The following is a 20092-nucleotide window of genomic DNA, read 5'->3' as shown; positions in this document are numbered from 1 at the left end:
AGAAATTCAACTAATTACAAATCGTAATATCATTAATATTCTGAGCGTGACCCCCAAACATGTAATTAGTGACTTGTCTTCAAATTAATCCTGAAAAATTTGCTAGTGCATATTTTTATACATCTGTCTGGAGTGGTAGAGAATGCTTCACTAAATGATTTAATAAAGAACGCGCCCCAGAAAAAGACGTTATTACATCGGAAGTACTTAGAATTACGCTTTAACATTTTACATACTAATTTACTTTACTTAATAATTACATTCTTAAAACGTTTAATTTTTATAAAAACTTTTTTTTTTATGTTTTTGTCTGTAAATTTCTTTGGTAACAAATGAACAAACCGTTTTTTAAACACATGGTGGAATATTTTTGCACACCAATCTGTAGTTCAGAAAACGCAGCTGGGTAAATAAAGGAACTTATCTGAACTTATCTGTATTTACCAACGATCTGGCAACGTCGTTCGCTTCCTTCCATTCTTATACATCGAATGTTTATAAACAGCTTCGGTGTTTTCATTTAGTTTTGTTTATAATATTTTTAATTAAAAATGGATTACAACGGGTTAAATTGGGCTAGAACTAATTGATAAATAGATTTACTGAATGTAAAGTTATTATTTTGCATTGTGGTTACGAGGACGGAGGGCGTCGGGGATTACTCTACCTCTACACAATGCGCGCGTAATGTATGGAAACATGAAATCTTTTTAACGGATTGATTAATTTGAACAAAAATTTGTGTATGTAGGTTACATAACCTGGCGAATTCAAATTTTCTATCGGAAATGTTGTTGAATTTATAGTTTCTGAGATAAAATTATAAAACCTTTTTTTGTAAATGGGACTGTATATTTTTAAATTTTATAAGAGATATTTTTATTACCTATTCACTAATATATTTGTATCAAAGCTCATCATTTTTCAACTAAGTTTTTGGATCTAGCCGTGTTAGTTTTTAAAATATGGCTGAAAAACAGAATAATGATTTTGTCGTTTTTTACCTATAACTTCTTTATTTTTCGTTTTTTCGTAAATCTAAAAAAACATTCTTAAGGCAACTTTTTATGAAAAATGTTATGACACAACTAGAAATTTTCTCCGACGTTTCGTTTTCGTGAAACTATCATCAGGTTTATTTTTTCTTATTAACGCCATATTCGATTTTCACACCATAAAATAGGACAATTAATTCTGATTTCAATGATATGTCACACAATGTATTTCATTTAAAAAAACATGGAATTATTAAAAAAAAAGTAAACCTGATGACAGTTTAACCACCACTTAAAAACGGTAATAACATTTTTGTGTTATTTTCCTGTACCATCGCATTATTTTGGCGTTTTACCGGAATTCGAAAGAGATTTCGAATCGGGCTTAAGGAAAGGATTAAGCTTTCCAATGAGACATTGTTTATCGAAATCGGTTGACTGGTTCTCTTTTTATAATCAAAATACTATACATGTAAAATCCTATCTAATTGGGGGCTAACTTCGCATAGGTCAAATAATATAGTACTGTGAAAGAACAATAAATATGAAACAGAAACAAAGTACATGTTATCGTAAGTTACAAGTACAACAAAATGAAACTAAAATAAAAAAACACTAAAGGAAATTTTCAATATGATTTGACATAACTGCCGATATTGGAGTGATACCAATTCACATTAGATACAAGAAGGCCACACAAAATATCTACAGAAAATAAATATTTGGGCTGGCATTCTTCGTGGATAGGTTATAGGACCTTTTTTTATAAATAACACCCTTAATGCAGAGATGTATTTAAATTATTAATTGCAAAATGAAATAATGCCTGCGATTAAGGCTTTATTCCTAAGGGTAAATGGTGGAATCAATGAAGATATCTTCCAACAAGATGGAGTACCACCGCATTATAGTGTTCAGGTGCGGCAGTACCTGGGAAGTGGATCGGCAAACGGGGACCTATTGAATGGCCTGTTATGTCGCCTGATTTGTACCCATTGGACTTCTTTTGGTGGGGAGAGAGAATAACAAGCGAAATACGACAAATTTCAGTTGATGTTGTCTCTAATAGTGTGAACAATTTGCGTGGGAATAAATGATGCGCAATTTGTACATTTGTTGTAGTTTTTCTGTTTTTTTCTTATAATGTTTTTACAATGCCTTTAAGTTTTACGATAAAATCTTTAATTTGATTTTCTTAATCATTAAATTATTACAGGACTTGCTTTTGCGCATGATAAAGCTTGAACAACCAAGAGCAACCTGAAAAGGTTAAAGTTTAAGTTTAGGTTAATCAGTTAAAACCTGATGATATGATATATCCATCGAATAGAATGAAATATGATCTGGCAAAATATGTAAAAAACCTAAATATCCCATTTAAGATAACAATGTTGGATACCATAGCAACGAAACTAAAAGCAATACAAGCAAACAAACATAGCGAGAATATGCGCCATAGCTAACTAGGACACTTTTATTTGAAACATTTTTCATTTAAATAACAAATGACTTATTTACTAGCTATATTCCATACTTTTGTTCCATCCTGTATATACAGATGTCCGGAAATGACGTGTACAACGGAAGACCACAAGTACCTTGACCAAAAATATGATGATTTAACTAAATTAATCTATATACAAAATTACTTAGTTTAGTCGCTAGAGGGCTTTGAAAATTCATGATGAATCAAAGATAAAACGCAAAACGAAAAATACGATTACTGCTGTCAAGTTTAAGTAACAAAATGTTTTTAAAATTAATTATACCTAGCCAACTATTTAAAAAACGTTTTTATTTACCTTGCATTACTCATTCGCGCTTGTGGGGATTTACCAAATATTTTTTTATGGCTAAACCGTCCACCCAACTGAAATTTTGTAAAAGAGAAAATAGTTTCTAAATTAAAGTAACTATCAAAAAAAAATGGTAGTGTTTTTACAGAGGGTTAAAAAGATAGGGATGCATAATTTATTGTTACAAAGTTTTTACACACCCTATAATTTTCGAAATTAGAGTTTATTCCACAAATACCTGTAGTGTACTAATACAAATGCATGACCAAAAAATCCATCGAGGATTTTTCGACTTATTTAAAAAAAAATTAAAAAACATATTTACGTTTACATAAACGTTGTATTTACATATTACGTCTTGCGTTGTACACGTAATTTCCGGACAGTCTGTATACAAATAGAGATAGCATTATTTTTAAAACTCTAATTTGTAAGAAAAGTGAATTGTAATATTGATTTTTCAACTTTAGAGACAACAAATTTGGTTATTAAGCTATGATGATACTCATAACTCATGAGTCATAACTTATGAAGTATACAAATCCTGACATGTCAAAAAGACGCGACTGGAGACGACACGTTTGCAGCCAGACGAGCCAGACCCGCTACTCGCATGTCTAAAAAAGCACCGTGTTCGGCAGGTTTTGGTTATATCTTGGCGACTAAAAGTCCAGCTCGCTATGAAACGGATATAATACAATGACGCCTTTGTATTGAAATTTTGTGATCGATAGAGCGCTCACTCGGCGAATCAAATAAACGTTTTATTACGGATTTGAATTATCATCGTTTTATTAACTAGCAATTTTTAACTGTAGTACTATTGCTTTTAAGTAACTTTTTACTTTTTGGAGAAAGTAAACATTTCAATTGTAGCTCCTTTAATTTAAACGAATATCGTTTCTTTTTCGAATATCTAGCTTCATAATAAGTAATCGTTTCGGGTTACAAGTATTTTACTGTCATCAACAAAACTGCAAAGGTATAAAAAATGTAAAAAATTTATTTAATATTTGATTTTTATTCGACGATAAAAATTCCAAATCGGTTAGAAAAGCAAAAGGTACGTTGGTACCTGTTAGATATGTTTAGGAAAACATAAAGCACAAGCTTCAAAAATATTATTTATCAGGTGATAATATTACAATTGACGAACAACTTGCATTACGAGAACGGCCGTCATTGGTACATAAAGAAATGAAACATTTTACAACTATTTTAGAAGTCATTATTTCAAAATATACGAAATATATTTCTGTAAACATAAAACTAAAATCTATAGTTCTTAAATAAAATATTTTATTTAGTAGTTATTTTATTTAGTATTATTCATAACATATGCTTGTAATATACAGTGTTCGCCAAAAAGTCAGCAACACCCGTTTTATTTCTGTTCCATTGCATTTACATTTCTGAAATTTCGTTTATGTAGGAAGTTCACACCGACCTTCCGATCTAAATTATTTTCGAGATGGTGGCCACTTCCGGTCCCCCGGAAGTAGACCACAACTTCGTTATTTTCATTTCATTTCATTTATTCATATTCGGGACACGTACAGGAAAAATCCCAAAAAAGTGTCCACTACAATAATACATAGGAATAAAAACCAAACTACATAAGAAAGAAAAAAAAAAGACGTCGAAAGCATGAAACAATAAAAAGTTTAGCGCTTTTCGTTTTCAAGTTACATATTTTGATTTAAAATTTTTCGTGGCAATTTTCCATGAGTTACTTTTATTTTAAGTTTTTGTTTGGTAAATTTCACCATGCTCTTTAAAACTCCATATCTCAGGAAACGTTCATTCAAAAAAGCTCTAAATTGGCACGATTGCTCGTCAAATGCTGTCAAATAGATTGTCATTTGCTGTATCACAGTATCTTGTACACGATGGTCAAAAAGTGAATTACCTTCTTTCGCATTCAATGGCAAGAAAGTGAAAATTTTAAATGGTAAGCCCCATATTTTATTAGTACACCAGAAAGGGAATTTGCCGGGAAATACCGGAAACCGGTTATATTTTTATTAGGACATGATATTTTGACAGTTTTTCGTTTAATTTATTTTTACAATTAACTTTGATTGATAATCTTTTAGTTCACTATCTTTTATTTACCAAAAATAACAATTAGAAGAACAAATAAATGAATCAATGAAAACAAAAATTAGGTTTGGATAAGAAATTTAATTCTCTCTCTGTTAGGTTAAAAGAATATGGGGCGTACCATATAAAATTTTCAGCTTTCTTGCCCTTGAATATGGAGAAACGACAATTCAATTTTTGACCAACCTGTATAAGATACTCTGATACAACAAATGACAATCTATTTGATATCATCTGAAGAGTAATCTTACCAAGTTAGAGCTTTTTTAAATAAATATTTGCTGAGATATGGGGTTTTAAAAGCATGGTGAAATTTACCAAACAAAAACTTAAAATCAAAGTAACTCGAACACGAAAAACGCTAGGTACCAGTAACTTTTATCAAAGTCAACATATTTTTTCGCATACAATTAAAAGGTGCAATAAAAACTATAGCATTCCATTTAAAATAACGAAGTTGAGGTCTACGTCCGGGGACCGGAAGTGGCCACCATCTTGAAAATAATTTAGATCGAAAGATCGGTATGAACCTTCCATATAAGCTAAATGTCAGAAACTTTGATGCAATGAAACAGAAATAAAACGGGTGTTGCTGACTTTTTGGCGGACACTGTAGATATACAATTCATAATGGTATGAAAACAATTTGAACTCTTCTTTAAACTGTTATTGGACATGGCAGATCTCGAACCATTTCATGGCAGTTTCCAGTGAGTTAAATGCATCTGAATGTGAAGATCTTACATCAACGTGGACATGATTCTCATCATTATTTTTAACTACTATATCGATAGTTTCATCGTCTTCATAATTTTGATGTTCTTGTAGATTATGGCCGTCTCGAGCCATTAATTAACATTCTGTTCATAACACTCTTCGAATCCGAGTATTGTTTGATATGTATGTTGATATATTATCCAACTCAGCACTCTCTCTAGCATTCATTTTCTTCGTTACCTTTTTTCCATAGTTTATTTCGTTCATTTTTTAAATTATGTGTAGTCAAACTGTTTCACGAGTCCACCAATATACAGCAACAATCATAAAAATTTATAACAACAAATCTTTTCGTTCACCAATGAGCAAGCGTTACAACAGTTCGTTTCATTAGGTAAAAAAATAGCACCAGAAAATCTTCGTCAATTACCTACAGGATGATCTAATCCGGGATGAGTTGGTGCATTATTAATGACCAACAATACTTTTCCTTCCCTCTTTCTCTTACAATTTTTTTACATCGGATATGAATATCTTAGAAAACCATACCAAGAAGCATGATGTTTTTGGCTTCTTGCTTTTGCCTATAATCATCTTTGCTTACTTTATTTGCACATTACCAATTAAAAGAATTCGATGTCAAATCTCTACGATTGTATATGATTCCAAGGGTGATCAATACATTCCAATGGCTTGGCTAACTTATGGTGAAATGTACGTTTTCGTTTGAATAAACCGAGGTAGCTTACAGGTGAGGCTCTACAAATAATACCATATGATTCCAAAGATGCTCAATTCATTGGCTTAACCCAGAATAAAAAATGTAGGTTTTTTGTCTTAATAAGCCGCGGTTGTTTGCCACCATTGTGGATGGACAGATACTAAATTGCAACAACTCAGCCGTTAGGGATATATGTAGAAACTAGAAGTCTTCTGTAACACACTGATTTTAGTTTACAGATTATTACAGTATATAGGTCGCAGAGACTCAACTGTGACATTTTCTTTCAGACAAAGCAATGGGTGCTCGAGTTTATAATCAAGTCAGGTCGTGTATATCTTTAATACGACAAGTTTAATGTTGAAGATAATTACGTTGTAAGATTTGATGACTTTGCTAAATGAACACGAACTTGATTTCTTTAATTTATAAGGGTAAGAAATAGAAAATCGCCTCTTCTGAATCTTTTCTGAGTTCAAACGCTTTTCATATTTTGTCCCGTCATCCGAATCCAGATTTTCGTTTCATTCATGATTTTTACATTAATTAAACAAAAATAATTTTTGTTTCATCAAATAAAAACTGCAGCATAGCATTTACAGACCTTATTTCAAAAATCTGTCAAGATTCGAACGGAAACGTTGTAAATTTGTTGGTAACACGTAACAAGAGTTTAACTTTTAAAATGCTATACATAAAACGTCGTAGAAGCATGTAAAAAAATGCAAATAAATGTTGATATCATTATATTAATAAATACAAGAAACTATTTCTTAAGAACTACAAAACATCAAAACTAAAAAAATATTAAAGAAAGTTTACAAAAACAAACACTAAATCTAGATTAAAATAAAAATAAGAAAATAAAAAAGCACACCAAATCCAAATTTAAAAAAATTGATCTGAAGTTGATATAAAAATATTAACATTATAAATAATGAATAATAGAAAGTAATACAATAACAAGTTCTGAGAACAAGATTAAAATATATAAATACTATATAGACATGAGTTGGAAAGACTTAATTAAGGAATCATTATATGAAGATGTTCTTCCTTCCACATAGATTTTAAGCTGCTTCATGAGAATAATTAACTTTGGATACCACTCTAAATAACAAAACAAAAATAATTAGTTTTATTTTATAAAAACAATATGTATTTTCAGTATTACCTCATTTGAAAATGGCTTCATTTGGCTCTTTAGAATCATTAGAAGTCATCACATTGGTTGATATAGCTAATGTTCTAGAACATATAATAAAAAGCAATAATATTTAACAATACTAACAACACTATTAATATCTAAATCTTAGCTCACCTGAAAACCTGATCGAAAGGAAGATATTCATCTTTAATAGCTGATAAATTAAGTTGTTCGGTACCAGAACAAAAACCGCTATCAATTAATGCTGAATTTTCAATGTTCAATCCACTTGAAACCGTCTCAATGGGAGATCTGATAAAAAAAATAAATCAATAAGGAGATTTAGCATCAATAAATCCTGCAAAAGTTTATCATTGAAACCCTAACTAAATTGCTATTGCAAGTAAAACAATATAAATATACTATTTATAACTTACTTGGGGCGAACTAAGTGCAGATAATCTAAAGTTTGTATAGTTAATGGACTTCTTTGCAAAATGGGAGGTTGAGTGGGAGATGAGTATGATGGTGATTGATTCATTAGATCAATATCATATTGACTTGGTATAGGTGAACTATTATTAAACAAAATATATTTTAAAGGAAATGTTACTAACTTAATATTTGAAACATACTAGTGAGGGGAAAATAACTGTTGGTAATTGACAGATGATGAAGATGACTGCCCACTGTAAGAAGCGTATTCAGGCTGTGGAGAACTATTATTAATTAACAAATTGGATTTTTTGGTTGGTGTTGAACTAAAATTTAAAAAAAAGTTATTAATACATCGATTATTAAAGCATAATAGTTTATAATTGATTAATGAATCAAATTAATATTTAAAAACCTACCAGTGAGGTAATTGTAGAAAATGATCTAAAGATGGAGAGTCACTTAAGAAACTTGGCCAATCAGGTTCTTCAGCTCCATGATTAATAACAGGGTCGGTCTTATTAATAGGCATAGAAGAACTAATAAAATAAAAATAGCGCATCAGTTTGCAAAATTACAGCATGCAGATAATTTTTTTATTTTTATATTCATTGATTATGGTTTGCCAAAATTAGATAACAATGAACAACCAATTTTAAAAACTTACAATTGATTGTGTGATTGTTGAAAATAATCTAAGGGCGATGATTGATTTAAAAAATCTGACCAATCAAATTGCTCAGGTTGACTATGAAGTAATGGATTAGAAACTTTGATAGATGTTGGAGAACTAAAATAAAAAAAAATTAATTAATTTACAAATGCTTAATGAGAGTATATCAAATGTAATAATAAATAAATTATGTAGTATATTTCCATATTATACATTTTTTACATAAATAGAATGTATGGTCTTATGGTGGATTAGGAAATTAATATTCTACATATTTCAACTTGACAATTTTGTGGCAAAAAAAAGATACTTTTTTCAATGTTATGCAATTTCTAATTAGTGGTCAAATCAATCCTACACAAATACCTAATTACTAGATATACAAGCAAATGATAGTGACATGTCAATTTTATAATAAAGAAAACAGGCTAAATAGCTGGTAAAAAATATTGATTCCTAAGTCAGGAGACTCAACTCTTTAAACAACATTATGAATAGTCTGTTGTTGGTTATTAAATAAAAACAAAGTTGTTTTGAGCAAAATTATTCAGTATACAAGCATAGGTTAGAGGTAAGCTATATGCAGTATAATGATCCTTAATCAAAAGTAAAGAATTTGATTAATTTATTAAAAATTAATTAAAAATTTTAACACTTACTCCTGAGGAGGTAATTGTTGAAAGTGATCTGATGATGATGATTCACCTAGGGAACTTGACTGCTCAACATAAGGAGATTTCTTATTGAACATAATATTTATGTTTTTGATTGGAGTTGGTGAAGTGCTGCTACAAAAATTATAAAATTTATTTATGAATGGACTTGGTCAATAGTTGTTGGAAAACAATTTAGCCAGCATACACATTGCAATATTTTCCATTGTATAATTTAAAAATATATGGAAAAAAGAAAAAATTGCAAATTTTGTGTTATTCGGTTGTATCATTATTTTTATTTCCTCAAAACAATATCTTTTATCAAATCCTTGTACGAAAGAATTATTGATTTGATATTTTTTTTAGACCAAAATGTGTAGAATTAACTTTTCATGGAAAATATTACTCAAAAATTTTGACTAAATTGGTATACTATTTATAATTTTGGTTTACTTACCAATAATGTTTTTTAGGGGCCATGTTTTGTGGTATAGCCCATGAAATTTCAACAACACTATTTGCATAATATGCTAAAAAAACAAATTGACAAATATTTTATTAATTTTTGTAGGTAATTCAAAAAACCTTACTGATCCTTTATGTCAAAACTATTTATAAAATGAAAGATTTAAATATTTCATACATTCATTTAATAAAATTGTTATTTTATTAGGTATCAGAAAATCAAGTAATTTTACCTGTTAATTTCTCCATTGCTTCTTCTGCTTCATTGCGATTATAAAAATGTACAAAAGCTTGATCTTTAAATTTGTACACCTTCCTCAATGGCATTCCATCTAAAACATGGGTTAAGGTAGCTTTGAATTCTTCTGGTAATTCAGTTACACTCATGTTTCTGAAGAACAACTTCGTTATCTAATGAAAAATTAATTATAACAATAATAATTATTGTTAATTTTTATTGTATACAAGATTTATTTCAAAATTATAAAAAAATAATAATGTGTAAGAGACAGAAATTGTATAAAATGATTTGTATAAAAAAATATTAAAGTACTTACATTAGCTAAAGTGACTGCATCAAGTTTTGGTAAGGGCGTCGACCAGTTCACGGTTAACTTGGTATCCCACAATTTCAAGTTTTGAAACAAATACCTAGCTTGGGCAGCTTTCTGGTGTGTTTCGAATTCAACAAAAACGAAGCCCCGGTTTACAGACCGATTGGTGTATGCTCTATACATGATAATCTCAACGATACCTTCAAATCCCGACATTAAAAGTTGTTTCCAAACTTCATCTTTGGTCTTATGTTCCGGTATACCACCGACGAATAATCGACAATTATCATGCGATAATTCAACAGTTAAGTATTTACCAGTGTATTTATTATTTTGTGCGGTGATTTCATTAACTGCTCTTTCCGCTGCTTCTGGGGTTGTATACGTAATATACGCGAATCCTCGGTTATACATAAACGTCGATCTACATTCACGAAGCATTATTCTGAGTTTAAAAATATTTCCAACGGTTGAAAAAATTTTAAATAATTCTACTTCTGTATAATGCAGCGGAATACGACTGACGAAAATTTCAGATCCTGAGGGTGGATTAATTTGGCAATTTCCAATAGGGCCCATTATACGCTGATTAAGGACATGACTTATGGGATAGTCTTCCAAAAAATTGCTGTATGGTAACGCCATTTCGAGTTGTATAAAAAAATATTCGATCAGCACAAGAAGATGAACCAGGAGCGACTAATTCTTTTTTCACCGACCTGTTCTTTTATAACCACCACCTCCAGTCAGCACGTGTTGAGTATGTCTGGAGACGGTACCGTCAGATGATGTGCAGATAAGGTTCTTCAAAGGGTTTCTCAGAAAACGTTTGCTTTAGCATGACATCATCGGATCCAAAATTATTTTATAGGCAAAAAAGCTTTATTCGAAACGAATTATAAAAATCGACTTACAATGTTTTCAATCAATTTTTATTGGTCTTAGGATATTGTATAGTTCTGCTAATATTACAATTATTTAAAATATATTTTTATTAATTAATAAAGATTTCTTTCATTCTATATCTACAACATTTATGATTTATAAATCTGGTATAAGTTCGTCGAAATCTATGCAATTGACGCCTAACTATATAAATAAACAATAAAATCAATGAAGAGCGAACGAATTGAACTATCAAATTTCTTTAATTTAGCTCTTTATAATTTCTTAGAAATAAAAGTTGTCGATATTACATATTTTTTATTTAAGGGCTATTTTGCCAGTGATAAGAGATTAGATATTTCATTTTGTGATGATTTTAATTAAATTCAAATTCGTATTCGTCGAGCATTAATCGAAATCATATAAACAGTAATGATTGAGTTATTAACCAGATATTAACACCATAGAACACGTGTGGAATTATTTAGAAAAAGCAATTAGTAAACACAACATAGGTAGTAAGGAATCGTTCTGCATCGCAAGCAGAATGGGGAAAAATTCCAATTTCTTATACAGTAATACCCCGTGGTTACGCGATAGGTAGGACTGACAGTAGCCGCGTAAATCGAAAATCGCGTAAGTCGAAATTCGATAAATACATATTATAAAATCAAGGATGTAAAAAATGTATGTACAGGTGGTTCAAATTTGATGTCCGAATAGGCTATCTCAAAAACTATACCAGTTAGGAAAAAAGTAGCTAACATGCCTCGATCTCTTTTTTTAGAAGTAAATAAATTCGAATGTCGAAAACCTCAAAGCGCTATCGTTAGAAAAACCGCGTAAGTACGGGGTCTCGTAAGACGGGGTCGCGTAAGTCGAGGTTTTACTGTACTGAAAAGCTTAAGGCCCTATTTCTGTTTGCTATGAATGATGTAATATCCAATCTTAACCCAGAAATAGGAAGATCTTTATACGTGGATGACCTTTGTATATATTTGAAAGGATCCACAGTACAGTAACTTAATAATTCAGTTCAGCCTGCCATCAAAACTATTTTAAAAAACACCATGTCGATTGGTTATAAGGTATTTGTGCAAAAAACAAAGTGTGTTCTGCTCTCTAGGCGATATAGTCATCAAGAAAAAAAATCTCTCTTTGTATTTACAAAGTATCCGTATCGGTGATGTTCCTGAATTTAAATTCTTGGGGATTATATTCGATGCCAAGTTACGATGGCAGAGATGGCAGAAATATATTGAGTAAATAAATTGAGTGTGATATTATCTATTATTGATTATGGTAGTATGGTGTATTCTTCTGCAAAAATAACTGGACTCAAAAAGCTTAATGTAATACACAACCTTGCAATACGGTACATACTTGGAACTTTTCCCACAAGTCCGGTTCATAGTTTGTATTGTGAAACTGGTATTGTCCCTCTTCACAATCGACGAAATTGGCAAATTCTTAATTATTTTGTAAAAGTCGCATACAACCTAAGCACCCAATCTCTGTATTGTTTTCCCAACAACCACCTGTATACAGATTAACAGCTACAAGACCGGAATTAGTAAGGGCCAGAGAACTGCTAGAAACTTTGGACTTTACCATGCCCTTGTTTCTTTATGCAGTATCGAATTTACTCCTTTGCAGTTAAATAAACCCGTTTTCAAATTAAATCTTACATGTACAGAGTACACCACGGGAATTACTTAGAGCAGAATTTAGAAATATAATTAATGCCTATGATGATGCTGTTTTTATTTATACTGATGGTTCCAAAAAGGAGAGTGGGGTTGGTTGCGCGTTTGTGGTTGGGGATACTGATTATTCAATGGAGGTTACAGAGTTTTGCGTTTATCTTCTTTGCGGAGTTGTATGCCATCTTCCAGGCTCTGTTTTTCATCCGTATGAGTCATAATGGAAATAACTTTGTCATAGTTACAGACTCGTTGGGTGCTGTTAAATCATTACAAGCAATGTGTCCAAACGAACCGATGGTATGGATGGTTGGAGAATTGTTACATGTTATCTTGCTTTCTGGAAAACAGATCGTATTTATATGGGAACCGGGTCATATCGGCATTGAGGGTAATGAAAGGGCAGATAAAGCAGGACACGGGGCTGACGGTAACAATGTTGACGTCAGTGTATGTCGTCAAAAGGATGCCATAAGGCAACTTAAATAGATCAGAACAGGTGAAACTAGCGAGATTACATACAGGACATAGACAACTGACTTCCGGTTATTTGTTAAAAGGAGAACCAAGACCTGTATGTTTGGACTGCGAAGTTCATCTCACGGTAATGGATATCCTGCTAGACTGTGAATTATATGCCAACGAGAGACAATTACATAATATCCCATGTTTGGATGGTGCATACGCAAATCCTGTTAATTTGATTGTATTTTTTAAGTCTTTTGATTTGTTCCATCAATTATAAATACGGTAAGCGCTAAAGATCTTCGTTGTCGAAGCGTTTCCAATATCAAGAATAATAATAATATAACCGAGTGTAAGGACGGCCAATAGGAGTAGGTTTCTTCAGGCACGCACAATAAACGGCCATCGCAAGTTGAAAGTATGGTGGGGATCTTTTTCTACGCCACTCTGCTTTTCTTAAAAACCTACCTGCATAAGCGCAAGAAAAGAAATTATTTAGTGATATTTATTTACATTTAATTACAAGTTTATTTTTCTAGATGTATCATGAAAATGAAACATTATTTTACAAAACATAAATAAGCGATTAATTTCTTATACAACCACAAAAATGTAGTCTAAGGTTTCGAAAACGACAGATAAACGACAATAAAAGTTAAATAAACAACAGTTTCTGAGCCCGGTTCCTGTCCTTTGCAGCATCGTCTTCTCATTATTTTATTCACTTGAATAAAACATATACTTGTGATAACCATCTATTTGTCTATTACAATATCTAATTCAATTATGTGTTTTTTTTAACCCAGCGTATAAGTCTATATGATTATGTTTAGAATAACGTATAAGATATGGATTACCAGACATTACAAAATAAAAATTCATATTATTTTATTAAACCTTCTCAAATTTAACAATTCTGAAAAAAAAAAGTTCCTAAATTTGTTTTGGTTAAATCATTTAATCTTTTTTTGACATGGCAAAATTTATGACACCCCAAAGTTTGGGACGAGAAAAAAAATTAAAAATAAAATATTTATTTTCTTGACCGCAAGTTTGAAAAGAATAAAGGGCAAGAAACTTTATGATGACTCTAAACCGAAATACTCACTAAATAAACATTTTCTTTATTAATAATGATCTAATTATATATATATATATATATATATACAGGGTGATTCGGGAGGAAATGGAAAGATTTTAAGGACATGTCTAGGAAGCTAAAATAAGCAAAATAAGCCCATATTATGTTCAAATCCGATTTTCATTTGTTTCCGAGATAATTAGGTTTTTCTTTTTAAAAAGTTAATCAAGTTATGTTTGACAACGTTATCCTATATGACAATTTGAAACAAAATGTTAATTAAAGTGATAGTTGTAATTGTTACGAAATAATAAAAATGCCTCACATTTTCAGTCATAGAGAATATGCAGATATGGTGTTTGTTTATGGTTTTTGTAATGGTAATACTGTTCGTTCAGTAGAAGAGTATCGACGTCGTTTTCCGAATCGAAGAATTCCTAATAGGCAAGTGTTTCAAACTGTTTTTACACGTGCTGGCGAAAGTGGAATGTTCCCAAGTGCAAGCATTGTTTCTGAAAAACAGCAAGGGCTCAGTTTGGAACATGAAGAAAATATTCTGGATGTTGTAGAAAATAATCCAAGCATAAGTACAAAGCGCATGGCAATACAATTTGAAATTCCACAAACAATGGTTTGGAAAACATTAAAGCGGCAAGGCTTAAACGTTTTTCATTTGCAGAAAGTACAAAATCTCCAAGAAGGCGATTATCCATTAAGACTACAATTTTGTCAATGGATTCGTGAAAACAGAAGATTACTTAAATGCATATTATTTTCTGATGAAGCCCAATTTACTCGAGATGGAATTAACAATTACCATAATAATCATCGATGGTCGGACGAAAATCCCCATGCCACGCAAGAACACAATTTCCAACATCGGTTTAGTATTAATGTATGGTGCGGCATTCTAAATGATCAGTTGTTTGGTCCTTTTGTGTTGGATGGCCGTCTTACTGGGGAAGGTTATTTACATTTTTTGGAAGACCATTTAGAGGAAATATTGGACGATGTACCTTTGAATATTCGACAACGTATGATCTTCCAACATGATGGAGCACCCCCTCATTATTCAAATAATGTGAGGAATTTTCTAAATACGCATTTCGGCGATCGCTGGATTGGCAGAGGAGGCCCGCACCCTTGGCCACCGAGATCACCGGACCTCACTCCCCTAGATTTTTGTCTTTGGGGATGGATGAAGTCCTTAGTTTATGCTAGGAAAGTGGACACAAGGGATGCGCTACTAGATCGTATTCTTAATGCTGCGGCGTTCATTAGAGCGAATCATCGTTCACTGAAACTGGCTACCAGGTCCATTTATAAACGCACAAATAAGTGTATCGAAGTGAGTGGTGGAGTTTTCGAAAATTTAATATGAATTAATGCTACTTGTTTTTTTTGGTTTGTTAGTTTAGTAATAAATTTTGCTTTATTTTTGAAATTATGATTGTTTAAAATATCTCAAACAAATGAAAATCGGATTTGAACATATGGGCTTATTTTGCTTATTTTAGCTTCCTAGACATGTCCTTAAAATCTTTCCATTTCCTCCCGAATCACCCTGTATATTATAATATATAATACATATATTATAATATGTCTATTACGAGTAATTGGTTAGAGGTATAGTTATAATGCGTTAAAATATGAATTGTTAACACAAGACGAATTAAACAAATCTTTTATTAACAGAAGAAATAGAAGGCAAAAATTGAACGAAACAATTTTGAAGTTTAATATTCATTACGACAAAACATTTTCTTTTTAATTTAAATGTCAAAAAGTTTGATCAAAAATATGTAGTGTTAGTGCTTATAAATACATAATACTAATTAGATATGACGAAAAATATGAAATTAATAATAAGTTTTATTCTGACGATCGAAAATTCTGACGATTTTCCAATTTCATAAAATCTAACCATTCGGAGCTACGATATTCCAGGCCATACTGTAATGGTGGGGAGTTCTCACGGTTCTAAAGTTAGCTACTTTCAGGGTTTCTTCTGTAGATTATTTGCGACTTGTTTAATGTTTTCTTTCTTCTGAACTATTGCAGAATTTACTTTATATTATATATTTTATATTGTTTTTAAAATTACTATAGAAGAGTATGAAACCTATTTTAAAAAGTCCACAAGCCATAAACAATTGCTAAAAACTATATTCTTAAACCAAATGGTAGAAAAAGTTAATCTAAACTATTTTAATTGTAATTTTAATAAGTTAATTAATTTATTGGAAAATAAAGTATCATTGATTCTGTGCAATATATTATTAAATAATTATACATAAATCATAAATAGTACTTAATAATTTTGTAGAAAATGTCAGAAAATTATGAAAATTTAATGTCATAGAAGCTGATATTTTTTTATATACGTATAACATTAAACGTCGTCTTAAAACGGCTACACTGCTGTATTCCTTCCTTGTCATCGTACCCTGAACCACAGAATAACCAGAACTGACAATTTTGTCGGAACGTTTGATGTTTTAGATTGGCCAGCTTGGGACCTCGATGCTTTGGCGCCATGTATGGCTCCAAGGTTTATATATAAGAGGTTGTCTAGGTTCGTATGCAATCATACTGCGCATTACGTCACATGTGGAAAATAATACCGCCAAGCAATTCAAATTAAACAAAGGCATGGAGCACCACATGGCCATGAAACACTCCTGCTCTTGCCCCTCGCCCACAAACTAAAATCAAAGTATTGCAGCATAGGAACTTAGACAATCTTTAATATATAAACCTTGGTATGGCTCCACTGTTTCAGCCATTTTATTGGAGTTTATAATACAGGTTCACACGCTTAAATTTGTATCGTAAAAGAATTATTTATACACAGCATTTTTTTTTGTGTTTATACTATTATTTTATTTAATAATATAATATACATACACAATTTATATATAAAAGTAGAATTGCAATATAAATTTTTTTTAATCCATCGTTATTGATAATTTTAAGGACAGAATTACACGTTCTTAGTAATTTACCCAAACAGTTAATGATAAGAAACATTATTTAATTATTTGAGATACACGTACTTATATAAACTTATGCATATATCATAAATAGACTTTAGGTTGGAGTCAATATGTCAAACTTTTATTAGTAAATAATAAACCGATGTGATATTAGCTCAAAATAAACTCCAATAAAATGGCGATTCACAAGGCCCCATTTTGTCTAGACGGGCTCACTGTCATTTCTGGTTATTCTGTGCCTGAACCCCCACCATTACAATACGGCCTGGAATATCGTAGGCTCCGACCCAAGGTCTATAGAACATAATGTTACCTAATTCCCTATGCCTCTGTAGTATCGACTATTTGACTATTACCCCGCAGAATGACGTCACTGGTTCGATATAGTCAGCGTAGAGTTGAGTAAAAGATAGCCTATACTGTGGTACAGTCTATATAAAATATTTAAACTCGCATCGTGTTGTGTTGTTCATCGAACCAGCTACGTCACTGACCCACCTTGCCCCTCAGAGGAGGAGAATCAGCATTGGGTAACCTTATGTTCTATAGACCTTGGCTCCGACCCATTGCATTATCAAGGTATATCATATGGATTTCAATGTGGCACCAGGGCGCCAAAATGTCGGAACGACACGTTGTGTTCTAACTCTTCACGTGCAAGTATAAAAAAAAGCACTGTAGGCTTTTGTGTACAACTTGGCGACTGAAAGTCCACCCATCAAGAAGAATATGAACTTACAAAATTTCGTTTAAAGTTGTCTACATAAGCAGGTATACTTGTTAATAGCCGGTATACAAAAGAGGAAAAAGATCTTGTCAATACATTTTTCTCTGAACGCGGGCGTCGCCTTTTCTTACTTTTAAAGTGAGATAGATTTTTGGCTGGCAGGACCATAATGGCAGAATCGATTGAGACCTATTGGATTATCTAGTACTTATTTTGTACTAATATGTACCACCAATAAAAAATGTGTACCTTGTGCCATTAAAGAGAAACTCGTGCTAGCTTAATATTAAGCTAGCAGGATCACTTAAACCGAGAATCTTTACCAAAACATATTACTTGCTAAAATTACATAAGACATATGAACATGCAGTCGCAATTCTTTTGTTTTCGAGATATTCATATTTAAAGACAGAAATGATTTTTTCATTGGAAAATTTATCACCGAAAATTAGAATAAATGCCTTAACGAATTTCAAATATGAAATAGATGGTATATTTTTGCTATTGGCGCAGACAACGTTAATGTGAAAATGGATTTTAACATTTCATTAGCATTTACTATATTTCTGGAAAGCACTAATTGCTCAATTGAATCTAAATTAAAAATTTTTACTTTTTTATTTATAGTTTTTTTTTATAATTTTATTTGAATATTTTTTTACAAAATGTGCAACGTCAATTCTTATGTAACATTTCGGTAAATTAGAAGTTATAAATGCATCTGCATAATCGTCTATGGTAAGATATCCTGTAAAAGCTCGCGCAATTGCAATTAAAAACGCTCTGGACGAATCACATACAATTTCTTTGAGCATCGGTGACCCAGAACGCACCCATTCTGCCAGCCAAAAATGAATAGCATTGACGTTGTGATTTTCGCTTATCATTTGGCAAACCGATAACCGTCCATTTTTGCAATTAATCACGCAATGGTATAAAAATATACGTTGGGAAACTTTACCAAATTAGTACAAATGCAGCTCTTCTCAAATCCACCTCTGTTTTTTACGTCCTTTTTTTGCGTCCTCCTAGCTTAATATTAAGCTAGCAGCGCCACGAATTTCTCTTTAATGGCACAAGGTACACATTTTTTATTGGTGGTACAAATTAGTACAACATAAGTACTAAATAATCCAATAGGTCTCAATCGATTCTGCCATTATGGTCCTGCCAGCTTAAGAGAGGTGTATTAATTTACTATTCACCGAAACAGTTCGTATTAATTCAAAGTGTATTGAATGTGCAGAAACAGCAACTGCATTTTAATAAATATATAGACTGTCTGTAAATGTTTCATTCGAACTTCTCTTTTAGGGCTGCTATTTCTACTAAAGTTTTCAAATTATGTTACGTAGAATGTAGTTATTTCTACATGTTACGTAGAAATGTTTAATGATTACAACAAACTTTACCGCTATTCTTTCGTCAAATGGTTGCGACAAGTTTTGCCACCGACACAAACCTACTATTTTTAATTTATTACATATTCACAGTTTACATGTAAATACATATATACTGATTTTAGTAACAAAGATAGAAAGTTGGAAAGATAGAAATTGGTACAACTGCACGCACCTTAAATGTGAAATCATTAGTTATGTACATCTGGGGCTCGGATATTTTTAATAACTAATAAGTATATTTCTATATACGGTGTGTCCGTAAAGTAGCGAATATAGGCGATAAAACTATTATAAACGGTTTATGGAACAATCTCTGAAATGGGTCTAAAGATTTAAATTGCTTTTTATTTTAAAGTTCCAAAATTTATAATTCTAAAACTTGCGGATTTGAAAAAATCATCTAAAAAATATAAAGAACAACGTAAATTTGATCTAATTTGGTCTATAACTTATAGATTTTAAAATAGTTTATTATGAGTAAAAATTGATAAATACAGACCAAAATTTATTTATTTTACACCTTGCCGGTCGACCAACAGGTACTCTATGTAATCCCTAAGAATTGTATAC

General features: G+C 31.4%; 2 protein-coding genes across 3 annotated transcripts in view; one reads left to right on the top strand and one right to left on the bottom strand.

Annotated features, from left to right (window-relative positions):
* The window catches only part of LOC111413140 (slowpoke 2), a 393515-nt gene that overhangs the window by 171557 nt on the left and 201866 nt on the right, over positions 1-20092 (top strand). The gene's annotated exons all lie outside the window — the stretch shown is intronic.
* On the bottom strand, positions 7369-10975 carry LOC111416963 (uncharacterized). The gene is made up of 11 exons (XM_023049124.2): positions 10266-10975; positions 9942-10119; positions 9701-9773; positions 9247-9375; positions 8582-8704; positions 8334-8453; positions 8115-8240; positions 7917-8054; positions 7654-7791; positions 7507-7580; positions 7369-7442 (listed from the first exon to the last, which is right to left on the bottom strand). Exons 1-10 carry the CDS (start codon positions 10905-10907, stop codon positions 7508-7510), a joined length of 1740 nt encoding a protein of 579 aa, XP_022904892.2. The 5' UTR covers positions 10908-10975; the 3' UTR covers positions 7369-7442; position 7507.

This window comes from Onthophagus taurus, chromosome 1, assembly GCF_036711975.1.
Source record: "Onthophagus taurus isolate NC chromosome 1, IU_Otau_3.0, whole genome shotgun sequence".
Classification (NCBI taxonomy): domain Eukaryota; kingdom Metazoa; phylum Arthropoda; class Insecta; order Coleoptera; family Scarabaeidae; genus Onthophagus; species Onthophagus taurus.
The sequence above is the reverse complement of the archived record's forward strand: the minus strand, read 5'-3'. Positions and strand labels throughout refer to the sequence as shown.

Coding starts and splice junctions, on each gene's coding strand:
- LOC111416963 (XM_023049124.2), bottom strand. CDS start 10,907: ATGGCGTTACCATACAGCAATTTTTTGGAAGACTATCCCATAAGTCAT. Junction 8,055..8,114: donor CAGTTATTTTCCCCTCACTA/GTATGTTTCAAA, acceptor GTTTAATAATAG/TTCACCTATACCAAGTCAAT. Junction 7,581..7,653: donor CCTTTCGATCAGGTTTTCAG/GTGAGCTAAGAT, acceptor TATATGTTCTAG/AACATTAGCTATATCAACCA.